Here is a 15,162-nt window from a genome sequence, read left to right as displayed (position 1 = left end):
CCACACCTTGGACAACGGGCGAGGCTGAGAAGGCAGGACCTTTATTGTGACCTCAGCAGATGCAGGAATTGAGACCATTCTTTTGGTATCACTCAGCATCACAAACCAGCTGTCCAAACAACTGAGCTAAAAAGTACCTAATTGCATTTTTGATATATAAAATGAGAGAAGAGTTCTTTTGCAGGGAAACAAAAAGTGGCAAGCTATTGCCATAATAGTCAGTCTGACTTTCATGTTAGACTTGCTGCTGTTAGAGTTCTTAGGGAAGGAGAGAATTTAAAGTGGCATATAAATGAAGTTGGTTGGGCCAGTAATGAGATATAAATGCATAGAAATATAGTAGTTGCTGCACATTAGCGAGCTTCCGAATTCAAACAATTGAACATACTTTTCTTCTTTCATGACCCAAGGCATGTTTCCTGAAGGATACTAATTTCAATACACATTTTAAGATTGTGCAATGATTGTAATTCCTGCATCTAATTTTAAGAGATTAATGGATAAATAACTGTAAAGTTGCCAAAACCTTCCAAGATATAGTAAACTCAGCCAAAGCAGGAATTGAACCCTCACGATTAGCATTAATCTGCATTGTAAACCAGCCATTCAGCTAATGGAGCTAACCACTTCTCAATCTGCAGGCCCAATTACATGATTGCAACTGCTAGTTTATTTGTTCCATCATTAACTATATAACTTTGACATTTATTAATCAGTCTGTTTGCAACTTTGAAAAATTAATTTCCTCCAGGCTTACTGCCTCTGATCTCCCAAAAGTCTGATTTCTGGAAAGAAACTTTGCTTCATCTGCAGAATGAACCAATTTTCAACTACTTCACATGCATCAGAAATTTCACTGTATCTGTCCTGTTGCAAAAGAGATCTCTGTGTAAGTCAACTGAGAGAACATTAACTGGATATTGACTTACTGGTCTCATGTGAACGAAGTTGATATCTTTTATTTTAAGAAATTTGCAATTTGTAGCTATTTTTATTTAAATTTTTCTCTTTTTTGAATACCTGTGCATGAATGTGTCTCGCAAACAATTAAAATACATGACTACGTATTTTTCAAAGGGAAAAACAAAATACAAAGATAATTTTAAATTTAAAAACCATATTTGATATGCACAAAAGAGGAGTACAAAAATAATAGTTCATTTCACCTCCCCCTCTTTTCTGTGACAGGTGTAATCTGCAATCCTAGGCAGACTGCTCCACGCATCACCCAAAGCTGTTTGGAGATCTTTGTGGTTCCTAAGAGAGCATGGTATTCTATTTTTTCCCACAAAAATCATTAGTTCTAGTGCTTGACTGTCTTTATTTTCTCTCCTCACCCTGATACTATTGCCTTCTCCTCCCACAGAGTAAATATCTGGCTTGGTGGAGCCAACTTGCACAAGTGCACCATCATTTTTAGGTATTATACTGTTCTATGTCTCAGTCACTTCTTGTTGCATTTGCATTGCATTGCCTCATGTGCATCTTCCTATTGGCGTTCTTTGTCTTTTTTCAGCATTTCATTTCTGGCTGTCCTCTCATTCTGTATGCTTCTTCTTCTTTGCTCTTCTCACTCTTATGCTTCAGTTATTGTTGCTTCTCAGCCATTCCTTTTTTTCCCCTTCATTGTTGACTATAACCTTTTAAAATTCTCTCTATCTTCTCTTTTCTTGTCCACCTTTTGGTCATTCTTTGCCAGTAGGAAGCCAGCATTTTGCAATTTGCAGCACATGTGGTATTTGCAATACATCCGCCAAGCAATGTCAATGCATGAAAACGTAAAAGTACAATTTGCAGCAGACAACATCTATAGGAATGCTCTCCTGAGTTCACCATATTCCATTTAAATACCCTGAAGCCTCTGAATTTAACTTTGGGAGTGTTGCAACCAAATAAAAGTTATTTTTTATTCAAATGAGCAAGCTGCCTCTGCAAATGCCATAGATAGAGGTAGCGTGCTATTAACATTAATAAGGTACAGTTGTGATCTGTGCCTCCTAGTTGATACATATTGAGACTGAATCATCGCCTTCATGTCTGAAATCAGGAGCTGGCAAAATTTTAATATGAGCATTGTTTTGGTTTTTTTACAGAAATGCCCCATGTCAAACAGTCCCACGTTAAACAATCTTTGACTCCTGCCAAAACTTCCGCTGTGTGTCTGACAGAAGACTTTCAAAAGATTACCGAGCACAAAGATTTATCAGAAAGGTAATGTGTGACAAGTTGCATCAAGTTAATTGTCTGAGTCAGTTGTGTCATGAGCCAATATCCTTGTTCATGAATTCTATATGTAAATTGCATGCATTCAAATTGATTGGAATTTTCAATTTTAGTATATGACACAGTAATTGGAATCACCATTGCTCTCCATATGGTTTTTATTTTTATTTTCCAAGGAGATAAGAAATAGGACAAGTAATTTAGCCCCACTGTTTCAAAATGTAAATTCCTAATTGATTGAAAAAAATAAAATCTGCTTTGTGCGGCACGGTGGCACAATGGTTAGCACTGCTGCCTCACAGTTCCAGAGACCCAGGTTGTTCCCGCCTCAGGCAACTGTCTGTGTGGAGTTTGTACATTCTCCCTGTGTCTGCGTGGGTTTTCTCCGGGTGCTCCGGTTTCCTCCCAGTCCAAAGATTAGGTCCAAAGGTTAGGTGAATTGGCCATGCTAAATTGCCCGTAGTGTTATGTGAAGAGGTAAATGTAGGGGAATGGGTCTGGGTGGGTTGTTCTTCGGAGGGTCGGTGTGGACTTGTTGGGCCGAAGGGCCTGTTTCCACGCTGTAAATAATCTAATCTAATCTAATTTACTCAGTGCAGTAATAGAATTTAATTGTGCTAATGACTTCAAATTATATCTCGTCTTCTTCATCAGGTATAGTATTGGAGGTTGGTTAGCTCAGTTGGCTGGATGGCTAGCTTATAATGCAGAGTGATGCAGCTACATTCATAGAGATGTACAGCACGGAAACAGACTCGTCCATTCCAACCAGACATCCCAACCCAATCTAGTCCAACCTGCCAGCACCTGGCCCATATCCCACCAAATCCTTCCTATTCAAATATCCATCCAGATGCCTTTTAAATGTTGCAATTGTACGAGCCTCCACCACTTCCTCTGGCAGCTCATTCCATCCATACACGTACCATCCTCCGCATGAAAAAGTTGCCACTTAGGTCTCTTTTATATCTTACCCCTTTCACCCTGAACTCCCCCACCCCAAGGAAAAAACTTTGTCTATTTATTCTATCCATGCTCCTCATGATTTTATAAACCTCTATCAGGTCACCCCTCAGCCTCTGACGCTCCAGGGAAAACAGCCCCAGCCTGTTCAACCTCTCACTATAGCTCAAATTCTCCAACCTTGGCAACATCCTTGTAAATCTTTTCTGAACCCTTTCAAGTTTCGGAACATCCTTCCAATAGGAAGGAGACCAGAATTGCATGCAATATTCCAAAAGTGGCCTAACCAATGTCCTGGTCAGCTGCAACATGACCTCAATACTCTGACCAATAAAGGAAAGCATACTAAATGCCTTCTTCACTATCCTATCTACTTGCGATTCCACTTTCAAGGAGCTATGAAGCTGCACTCCAAGGTCTCTTTGTTCAACAACACTCCCTAGGAACTTACCATTAAGTGTATAAGGCCTGCTAAGATTTGCTTTCCCAAGATGCAATACCTTGCATTTATCTAAATTAAACTCCATCTGCCACTTCTCAGACCATTGGCCCATCTGATCAAGATCCCGTTGTAATCTGAGGTAACCTTCTTTGCTGTCCATTACATCTCCAATTTTGGTGTCATCTGCAAACTTACTACCTATACCTCTTATGCTCACATCCAAATCATTTATAGAAATGACGAAAAGTAGTGGACCCAGCTAGTGTCACTCCACTGGTCACAGGCCTCCAGCCTGAAAAATGATCCTCCACCACCAACCTCTGTCTTCTACCTTTTAAGCCAGTTTTGTGTCCAAATGACTAGTTCTCCCTGTATTCCATGAGATCTAACCTTGCTAACCAGTCTCCCATGGGGAACCTTGTTGAACTCCTTACTGAAGTCCATATAAATCACGTCCACCCCTCTGCCCTCATCAATCTTCTTTGTTACTTCTTCAAAAAACTCAATCAAGTTTGTGAGACATGATTTCCCATGCCCAAAGCCATGTTTATTATCCTTGATCAGTCCTTGCCTTTCCAAATGCTCATACATCCTGTTCCTCAGGATTCCCTCCAACAATTTGCCCACCACTGACATTAGTCTCACTGATCTATAGTTCCCTGGCTTGTCCTTACCACTCTTCTTAAACAGTGGTGAAAATGTGTTGCTGGAAAAGCGCAGCAGGTCAGGCAGCATTCAAGGAGCAGGAGAATCGACGTTTCGGGCATGAGCCCTTCTTCAGGAAAGGGCTTCAGGAATTTCCTGAAGGAGAGCTCGTGCCCGAAACATCGATTCTTCTGCTCCTTGGATGCTGTATGAGCTGCTGTGCTTTTCCAGCAATACATTTTCAGCTCTGATCTCCAGCATCTGCAGTCCTCACCTTTTCCTTTCTTAAACAGTGGCACCACATTAGCCAACCTCCAGTCTTCCATCACCTCACCTATGACTATCATGATACAAATATCTCAGCAAGGGGCCCAGCAATCACTTCCCTAACTTCCCATGGAGTTTTAGGGTACACCTGATCAGGTCCTGGGGATTTATCCACTTTATTGTGTTTCAAGACTTCCAGCAGTTCCTCCTCTGTGATATGGACATTTTTCAAGATGTCATCATCTATTTCCCTACATTCTATATCTTCCATGTCCTTTTCCACAGTAAACACTGTGGGTTCAAATCATGTGCTGATTGATATTATCATGAGGGACTCTTCTTCTCAACCTCTTCCCTCACCTGAAGCATGGTGACCCTCAGATGACCACCAGTCATCTCTCTGTAATGAGAGGGCAGTCCTATGGTCTGGTAGAACAATGGCAACCTTATTAATTATATTTCAATGATATTGATTAAAGAATGTGATAAAGACAAGACATTATTCTGTCTTGGTACATATTTTAAATACCATTTAAGACTAGATATAATGCCTGTAGGTTTTTAAAATAAATAATGGTATGTTCAAAATCAGGTTATAGAGTGGATCCCTGATTTTACTTATTTGATATTTCAGTTAAAACATTTAGAGACATTGTGAACCTGGTATCTTTGTAGAGAAAGTGTTCTAAAACTCGTAGGTTGTTAATTTCCATGGAGCCAGAGGCTAATACCTGTTTAAAAGAGGCTAGTGAGAACTGGTGGGAATGGGCAACTGATGGGGCCCAACCACTTCCGTCTCTGAAGTAACCCTTACTGGAATTTCACCGAAGGATCTAGGTAATAGCAGCTAATCTTTCTTACATCTGGATATACAAGTAGGAAACAGAACTGGTGAAGTGGCATCATCTGCTAAAATTCCCACTGATCCTGCCTTTTGTGCCGTGTACTGCAAGATCATAGTATAAAGGAGAAAAAAGTGCAGACTTCCATTTGTGAAATGAAACACTTGGGTGAAAATAAGCAGTGGGCTTTCGGTGAACAGCCTGGAAATAAAAAAAGCTATGCAGTCAAACAACACTAATGCCATTTCTTTTCCTTCCCTCGCCACCTTGTAAGTGCTCCAGGTACTACCAGTATTGAGGAAAAACTGAGGACTGCAGATGCTGGACAGTCAGATAAAGGGTGGCGCTGGAAAAAACAGCAGATCAAGGAGCAAGAGAGTCGATGTTTTGGGTGGAATCCTTCTTCAGATTCTGACCAGCCTGACCTGCTGTGCTTCTTCCAGCACCACGCTTTATCACCCACCAGTACAGATGCAAACATTAGCCATTATTATGCAAATTCCCTAATCCTGAGAGTTTCAACATCAGGCACATATTCCATTTGTTGAAAATGTAGTCATAAAAGATAGGATTGCAGCTTTTCATTTCCAAAATAATCACAATAGTTTTATGTATGTTGTGTGTTCAGCATATACTTCATGCAACTAGAAAAAATCCCACAGTGGTTATCAATGTGGTAGTGAGCAGTGGCAGATTAGCAACTCCTCAGACACTGAAGCAACCAGTGTTCCTATGCAGAAAGATCTGGATAAAATTCAGGCTCAATTTGATAAGCAGAGAGTAACATGTGTGCTGCACATGTACTTGGTAGTGGCTACTTTCAGTTGAGAAAACCTAAACATTTCTCCTTGATATTCAATGGGATTACCATGGCTACCACTATCAGAATCCTATTACTATTGACCAGAACAGAATGGGGTCAGCCATATAAAAGCTGTGGCAACAAGTGCAGTTCAGAAGCTAGGAATTCTGTGATGAGTAACTCACCACCTATCTCTTCAAAGTCTGTACACTATCGCCAAGTCACAAGTCAAGAATGTGATGAAAAACTCTACACTTGCCTGGATGAAACTCACCATCCAGGACACAACAACTGGCTTCATCGAATCTAAATCCTATACTTTAAAAATTCACTCTTTCGACTCTGACATGTAGTGACAGTAGTGTGTACCATACAGGAGATGCATTGCAGTAACTTGCCAAGACTCCTTTGACAGAACCTTTGAAACCTGTGATCACTGTCACCCAGAAGGACAAGGACAGCAGACATGTGGAACAGAATCACTTGCAAGTTCGCTGTGCTTTGCAAATTAGCTGCACAGTCTATTTCATGTTTTACCTCCTTCCTGTCTGTAGGTGCCAATTTCCTGTACTCTATTCCTTCCCCAACCTTCCCACCACCCTGTAATCAGCATTGAGCTTTTCCAGCTATTTTCGGTTCTGATGAATGGTCACTGGACTCAAAACACTAAGTCCTTTTTTTCCTCTACAGCTGCTGCCACAGCTGCAAAATTTCTCCAACACTTTCAGTTTTCGTATTAGATTTCCAATGTCCACAGTTTTTATTTGTATTTATTGCCATAAGAGTTATTGGTGCAATTGGCAGAAAGGCAACAAATAAGTTCAATGTGGAGAAATGTGAGATGGTCCACTTTGGTACGAACAACATGGAAAGACAGTATAATATAAATAGTGCTATTCTAGACAGTGTGTAAGATCAGAGAAACCTGGATGCATATATGCATAAGTCAGTAAAGTTGCCAGGACATGTAGAAAGAGCAGTAAGTAAATCATAGAAACATAAAACAATTAGAGCAGGAGTAGGCAATTCGGCCCTTGAAGCCTGGTCATCCGTTTAATATGATCATGGCTGATCATTCAATTCTATATCCTGTTCGCACTTTGTCCCTATACTTTTTGGTCTCTTTAGTTCATAGAAATTTATCTACCTATCTAACTATTCAGTATTTTGGCCACACCTGCTTTCTGTGGAAGAGAATTCCATAGGCTCATCACTCTCTGGGTGAAGAAGTTTCTCCTCATTCAACCCTGAATGGCCTACCCTGTATCCTTAAACTGTGATGAGTGGTCTGGATTACCCAGTCATCTGGATATCCTTCCTGCATTTACCACCTTAGTCATGTTAGAATTTTTTAGGTTTGTATGAGACTTCTCTCCCCCCCCCCCACCCATTCTTTTAATGAATATAGTCCTAACTGATCCAGTCTCTTTTCATACATCAGTCCTGCCATTCCAGGAATCAGTCCAATAACATCAGCATACAGTACGCTAAGGGTAGGCTTCATAAATAAGGTCGTAGATTACAAGCTCAGGGAGATTATGATGAATTTATAAAAGACAATGGTTAGACCACAGCTGGACTATTACACAATGCAATATAGTACAGGAACAGTTCCTTCAGCATAGCAAGTCTGAGCTGATTCCTAATCCTTATTTAGACTGGTTACTTGCTGCCCATGCACAGAATCTATCCCTCTGTTTGTCTAACATTCATGTGTCTATCAAGATATGCCTGAAATGCTAGTAATGTGTCTGCTTCCACAATCTCCACTAGCAATGCATTCGTGGCACCCACCACCTTCTGTATGAAAACATTTCCCTGCACCTCTCCTGTATGAAAACATTTCCCTGCACCTCTCCTATAAACTTTCCCCCTCTCAACTTGAACTTGTGCCCTCTTGTAGTTGACTGTTCCATTCTGGGAAAAAGCCTCTGACTTTCCACTCAATGTCTCTCATAATTTCATAGATCTCAAGTCTCCCCTCATCCTCTGTCTTTCCAGTGAAAACAATCAGAGGTTTTCTAACCTCTCCTCATAACTAATACCCTCCGGACCAGGCAACATCCTTCCCTGCACCTTTTCCAAAGCATCTACATCTGTCTGGTAGTGTGGTGGCCAGAATTGCATGGAATATATGTACACAATCCTTTATCCGAAATCCCAAAATCTGAAAAGCTCCAAAATCTGGAGTTTATTGTTAAGTTTTTTCCTCCGTAACCAGGTTGTTTAGTGTGCAAACAGTTAACCCACTCCACCCACAACATGCTGGGGCATGGCCCAGCACTGGCAGGTGTCAATTCTGTCTCCGGGTCCATAGTACTCACAGGTGAGTCTGCTGTTCAGTAAGATTTTAAAAAATTTCATCATTAAACTGTCACTTATTCCGAGATCTGAAAAGTTCAGAATTCCAAACACCAGCTGGTCCCAAGAGTTTCAGATAAAGGATTGTGTACCTGTATTTCAAAAAGTGGCCTAACTAAAGTTTTGTACAGCATAACTCACCAACTTTTATATTTGATGCCCTGGCCAATGAAGGGAAGCATGTTCTATGCCTTCTTGATCACCTATCCACCTGTATTTCCACTTTCAGAGATCTGTGGATCTGTATTCCCAAATCCCTCTACATGTCAGTGCACCTAAGGGTTCTGCCATTTATTGCATAATTCACACCCAAATTTGATGTTCCAAAATGCATACTTCACATTTGTCTGGATTAAACTCCATCTGCCATTTCTCTGCCCAAATCTGAAATGTATTCAAATTTTGCTACATTGTTTGTCAGTCCTCCTCACTGTCTGCAAATCTGCCAATTTTGGTGTCCTTTACAAACTTATTAATCAAACCACTGACATTTTCTTCTAGATGATTTATATATATATTGCAATCAACAAAGGCCCCAGCACTGATCCCTGCAGAACACCACTAGTAACTGATCTCCATTCTGAAAAGCACCCTTTAACCCTACTCTGTCTTCTAGTTTTGCATCCATCTAGCTAGCTCACCCAACGTCCCATGATTACCAGCCTTATCAAATGCCTTACTAAAGTCCATATATACAACACCCACTGTCTTCCCTCATCACTTCCTCAAACAGAAACCCATGCTGCCTAGTCTATTTATTTCAGAATGTGAATAAATACTGTCTCTCAGTAGCTTCTCTAACAGCTTCTCAACTGCTGACACCAGGCTTACTGGCCTTTAATTACCTGATTATTTCTGTTTCCCTTGTTAAAAAAAGGAAAAACATTGGCCATGCTCCAGATCTCTGGTACCTCACCTGAGGCCAAACAGGATGCAAAGATACCTGTCAAGGTGCCAGCCATTTCCATTCTTGTTTCCAGCAGTATCCTGGGCTAGTTCCCATCTGGCCATTGAGTCATACAGCATGTAAACAAACCCTTTGGTCCAACCAGTCTATGCTGACCATAATCCCAAGCGAAACTAAACTGGTACACCTCCCTACACTTGGCCCTTATCTGCCCAAACCTTTATTATCCATGTACTTATCCACATGCCATTTAAATGTTGTAACTACTGTATCCATTACTTCCTCTGGAACTTTATTCCACACACAAACCACTCTCTTTATTATAAAGATTGCCCCCATGTCCTTTTTAAATCTTTCTCCTCTCACCTTAACAATATGGCCACTAGTCTTGAAATTCCCCATCACATGGAAAAGACACCTGCCATTCACCTTTCCTGTATCCCTTACGATTTTATCAAGTTCTATAAGGTCACCCTTCAACCTCCGACGCCCAGTGAAAAAGTCCTAGCTTATCCAGCCTCTCCTTATAGCTCAAACTGTCCATTCACAGCAACATCCTGGTAAATTTCTTTTGGACTCTCTCCAGCTTAATAAAATCTTTCCAATAACAGGTAGACCAGAACTGGACACAGTACTCCAGAAGAGGCCTCACCAATGTTTTGTACAACCTCAACATAATGTCCCAACTCCTATACATGCCTTCTTAACCACCCTATCTCTATATAATGTAAAATTTAAAGAGTTATGTACTTGAACCCCGAGGTCTTTCTGTTTTACAACACTACCTAAGGCCCTACTCTTAATTGTATAAGTCCTGTCCTTGTTTGTTTTATCAAAATACAATGTCTTGCATTTATCCAAATTAAACTCCATCTGCCACTCTTCAGCCCATTGACCCAATTGATCAAGATCCCTTTGTAATCTTAAATAACCTTCTTCACTGCCCACTATATCACCAAATTTGGTACCATCCACAAACTTATTAACCATGCCTTCTATATTCTCATCTAAATTATTGATATAAATGACAAAAAGAAGTGGACCCAGCACTCAGAACATCACTGTTGATTTCTGAACCTCCAGTCTGAAAACAACCCTCCACCATCATTCACTCTGATGTGGCCTGGGGATTTGTCTACTTTAATGTATTTTAAGACATCCAACAATTCCAATTCTGGTTTGGAAGGCTGTGGATGTTTTGGAGAAAGCACAGGAAAGGTTTTCGTGAATGGTTACAGGGATAAAACACTTTGGTAATGAGGGAAGATTGGAGATGTTGAGATTGTTTTCCTTGGAGAGGAGAAGGGTAAGAAAAGATTTGATTGAAGTTTCCAAAATCATGAGTGGTCTGGAGAAACTGTTTCTGCTGATAATCAGATCAAGAACTAGAACATACAGTTTTAAAGTGTTTTGCAAAAGGGACAAATGCTTGGTGAGAGAAAACCTTTCTACACAGCATGTAGTTGCAGTGTGGAATGCACTGCATTGAAGAATGGTAGAAGCATTCATCTGAGGCATTCGGGAGGAATTGGTGTTTATTTAAATAGAAATAGTGTGGGGCTTATGGGAAAAATGAGATTGACATAAAGTTAAAATGGTCAGAAAGCTGTTCGAACACAATAGACTGAATGGCCTCCTCTGTGCCATAATAACCCTGTAATCCTGTGAATTATTATACTACCAGAAGGACAGTAACAATTATAAATCCAGTGTGTAAATCAAACTCTGTTTTGGTATATCTGTATTCAAAAAAGATAGCGATAAAGCTGATTGCATGAATTGGAATAAAGGAGTAGATTTAGAAGTTGTTATTATTAGTGGAGAGTTGCATGTTGGGAATTCAGATGCAGAGATTGTTGGACCATTTATAGACCATGCAATTTTAAAACTAATTCAGAATGGTTAAAACTGAATATAGTGTGATGATTTTCATTCCTGAATTCCTGATGTGCAATACAAATCTGTAAAGTTTAGTGCCAGAAGTGCTAACTTGTAAATGACTCCAAGATTCATTGTATGTAATACTTTGAACACAACAAAGAAATCTCAGCTGAACTCTAAACTTGAGAAGCAATGATACACTTTATGAGATGATTATGTCATTTCCTGTATTGTAAACAGACATAAACAATATTTATTCTCATCATGTTCATACTTTGTTGATAATCTGGAAGTGATTGCCTAATTTACTGTGCTGGTGCTGTGAGGCAGCAGTGCTAACCACTGTGCCACTATGCCGCCCATATATACTCCACTGCGACTTTCACAATTTATTCTTATAGTACAAGAATATACTATCTGACACAATACTAATTTTTGTCATATCTTATTGACAATAATATTGACTTAGTTTTGGCCACATTTGGAATCTGTGCATAATTGTAGTGTTCACATTAAGGAAGTTATAGAAACATAGGTGATGATACAAAAAAAATTGATAAGAATGATTGCAGAATTGAGAAGTTAACCTTACCAAGTACATCTAATTTACTCAAGTGCTTTTCTCTAGAAGAGAAAATGCTGAGGGTGTCTGAGTAAAAGGTTCTTCAAATATTTGAAATTATTTGGTAGGTGGAGTACAAAACAAGTATTTTCACTTGCCGGGAGACCACAAATATAAGATACCCACCAATAACTTCAAAAGAGAATTCATGTGAAGCTTCTTTATTTGAGAATTCTGCAGCGAGAATCTCATCTCTTGTCTCCTCAAAGACAGCACAGAAGTCAATGATGTGGTGAAATAGCTGAGAGTGCACTAGGTAGATGGAGATAGATGTAATGGTGATGGGTTAGCGAGGAGGATGGAGCAGATAGGTGAGAAGGAAGATGAACAGGAAGGGCAGGACATGAGGGCAGTGCTGAGTTAGAAGGTTGGAACTAGGATAAGGTGGGGGGGGAGGGGAAATGAGGAAACTAATAAAGTCCACATTGATGCCGTGTGGTTGGAGGGTCCCAAGGCGGAAGATGGGGTGTTCTGCCATCAGGCGTTGGGTGGTAAGGGAGTGGCGATGGAGGAGGCCCGAGACCTGCATGTCTTTGGCAGAGTGGGAGGGGGAGTTGAAGTGTTCGACCACGGGGCAGTGGGGTTGGTTGGTGCCGGTTTCCCAGAGATTTAAGTTAGATATTTTCAGTTTCTTATAAGAGAAGCACAGTTTGCAAGAAGAGTCATAGAGATGTACTGCATGGAAACAGACCCTTTGGTCCAATCCGTCCATGCCAACAGATATCCAAACCCAATCTAGTCCCACCTGCCAGCACCCAGCCCATATCCCTTCAAACCCTTCCTATTCATATACCCACCTATGCCCTCTATTTCATGGACTCCTGACCCCAGGGAAAAGACTTTGCCTATTTATAATATCCATGACACTTATAATTTTGTAAACCTCTATAAGATCATCCCTCAGTCTCCGACATTCCAGGGAAAACAGCCCCAGCCGTTCAGCCTCTCCCTGTAGCTCAAATCCTCCAACCCTGGCAACATCTTTGTAAATCTTTTCTGAACCCTTTCAGGTTTGTTGAATCTTACATTTTTCTGCAGTGTGTTATGTAAGATAAGTGATTTGGAATCATTAAAGTAGAATTTTGGATTGCATATTTAGGTTGGCTTCTCCAAATCGTTCTCCATCCTGTCAGCCTGGCATTCAACAACCAAATCGGCAGTCACCGAAACTCAAAGCATCACCAGCCACTGCCTGCGCTGATCATTGCAGGGCAGGACAGGTATGCACTCTTTCATTACTGAGGTATCTGAAGGGAAATTTTATATTTCTTGCTATAAAGCCATAGTAGTATGATATGCATGTATTATATAGAACACATATAATATCTATGAACCATGATTTGGTCTTAAGGGAGCTCTGAGCCATGACTTCTGTAAAGGAAAGAATTCGGACAATTTTCTTTTAGTTCTCCATGCCATGTTTTCAATTTCATAGTGAACTGTGGTACCAAAAAATACAGAAACCATACTGGTGATTCTCTCTAACCCCTTTTTTTATAATGAACATTTCTGATGTGCTGACAGTGAGAGGAGGAAACTGTCAGCTGAAAATAGACAGGAGCTTCAATGCATTTTTCACATACTGCATTCAAATCATGCCATACAAATCAATACCTAGGGATATTTCGAGCTGAGCTGGAAATAAGTTTAAGGGCATACAACAATATCCATTCAATAGGTCTCCTGCCCCTTTAGTTTCGTCCATGATTTCTAACCAGCTAAGATGCATTTTTGTTATGCTGAAGACTTCCAGAAATTTCACTTCCTGCTATGATAGCATGTCATGTGTGTTCTGCTCAAAGGAAGTCATAGAATTATAAAGATATAGAGCACGGAGACAGACCCTTCGGTCCAATTCATCTATGCCTACCAGATATTCTAAATTAATCTGGTTCCATTTGCCAGCATTTGGCCCATATCCCTACAGAGGAACCTCGATTATCCAAACGAGTTAGGTGGTCACTATTTCGTTCGGATTATCGATTATTCAGTTAATCGATTAAATGCCTTTTCTCTGGGCATCGGAGCTTTTAGTTAAGTCCGCTCCCTGTTCAGGAGATGAGGCAGCTGCACACAGCACGCGAGCCCCCCATCCAACACCTTGCCCCCCCATTCCAATCCAACACCGCCCCCGCCCGCTCCCCATCCCCATCCAACACTGCCCCATGCCTGCCCCGTCCAACACAGTCGGCCCCCCAATCCCTGTCCAACACTGCCCCCTACCCGCTCGGGTCCAATGCCGTCCGCACCTGTCCAACACCACCCCCCACCCCCATCCAATACCGCCTCCTGCTTGTCCCCCCATGCACACCCTCCATCTACGCCCCCTTCGCCGGGCAGCCGGACTAGAAGTCAACAACAAGACTGCAAAAAGTGGTCTCTCTCTCTCTCACACACACACACACACACACACACACACACATACACACACACACACACACACACACACACACCTTTTTTACTGCAACCGTATGACAGGTTCCACCTTTGCCCTGTACAGGACAATGTTGGAGAGATTATCTGGGAAGGGGATTTAGGGTACACCCCTCTGGAGACTCCAGGGAAAGTGTGGGTGTAGAGAGAGAGGGCGAGAGGTCAGTCATTTGGAGATGGTGCCTGTTTAATCAATGTAAACAAAATACACGATCAGTGTTGGAAACCCATCTTTGATGTAAAGTTTCTATGGGGACCTCGAGATCTCCTTTTGGATAATCCGATATTCGGATAATCGAGGTTCCTCTATACACCATTCAGATGCCTTTTAAATGTTGGAACTGGACTTGCCTCCACTACTTCTCTAGCAGCTCATTCTATACACACACCACCCTCTGCCCCATAGGTCCTTTTTAAACCTTTCCCATCTCACCTTATAATCTATAGCCTCTAGTTTTGGAGTCTCCCTACCCTGAGAAAAAGACCTTGACTATTCACCATTTCCATGCCCCTCAAAATTTTATAAACCTGTAAAAGGTCACCCCATAACCTCTGAAGCTCCAGAGAATATAGGTCCCAGCTTATTCAGCCTCTCCCTACAGCTCAAAATCTCCAACCCTGGTAACATCTTTGTAAATCTTTTCTGACCCCTTTCAAGTTTCACAAAACTTTCCTATAACAAGGAGACCAGAATTGAATACAGTATTCCAAAAGTGGCCTAACCAATGTCCTGTACAGCTGCAACGTGACCTCCCAACACACATACTCAATTCA

The 15,162-nt window shown here is 41.1% G+C and overlaps 1 protein-coding gene across 1 annotated transcript in view; it reads left to right on the top strand.

Moving 5' to 3' along the window:
• LOC132816927 (coiled-coil domain-containing protein 81-like) overlaps positions 1–15,162 on the top strand; it is a 93,603-nt gene that overhangs the window by 37,205 nt on the left and 41,236 nt on the right. The window contains exons 7-8 of the mRNA XM_060826952.1: positions 2,094–2,211; positions 13,055–13,175. Coding sequence (XP_060682935.1) covers positions 2,094–2,211; positions 13,055–13,175 — 239 coding nt within the window. The remainder of the gene's footprint in view (positions 1–2,093; positions 2,212–13,054; positions 13,176–15,162) is intronic.

The sequence above is a fragment of the Hemiscyllium ocellatum genome, chromosome 6 (genome assembly GCF_020745735.1).
Source record: "Hemiscyllium ocellatum isolate sHemOce1 chromosome 6, sHemOce1.pat.X.cur, whole genome shotgun sequence".
NCBI classification, from domain to species: Eukaryota; Metazoa; Chordata; class Chondrichthyes; order Orectolobiformes; family Hemiscylliidae; genus Hemiscyllium; species Hemiscyllium ocellatum.
This window is presented reverse-complemented; position numbering and strand designations above follow the sequence as displayed.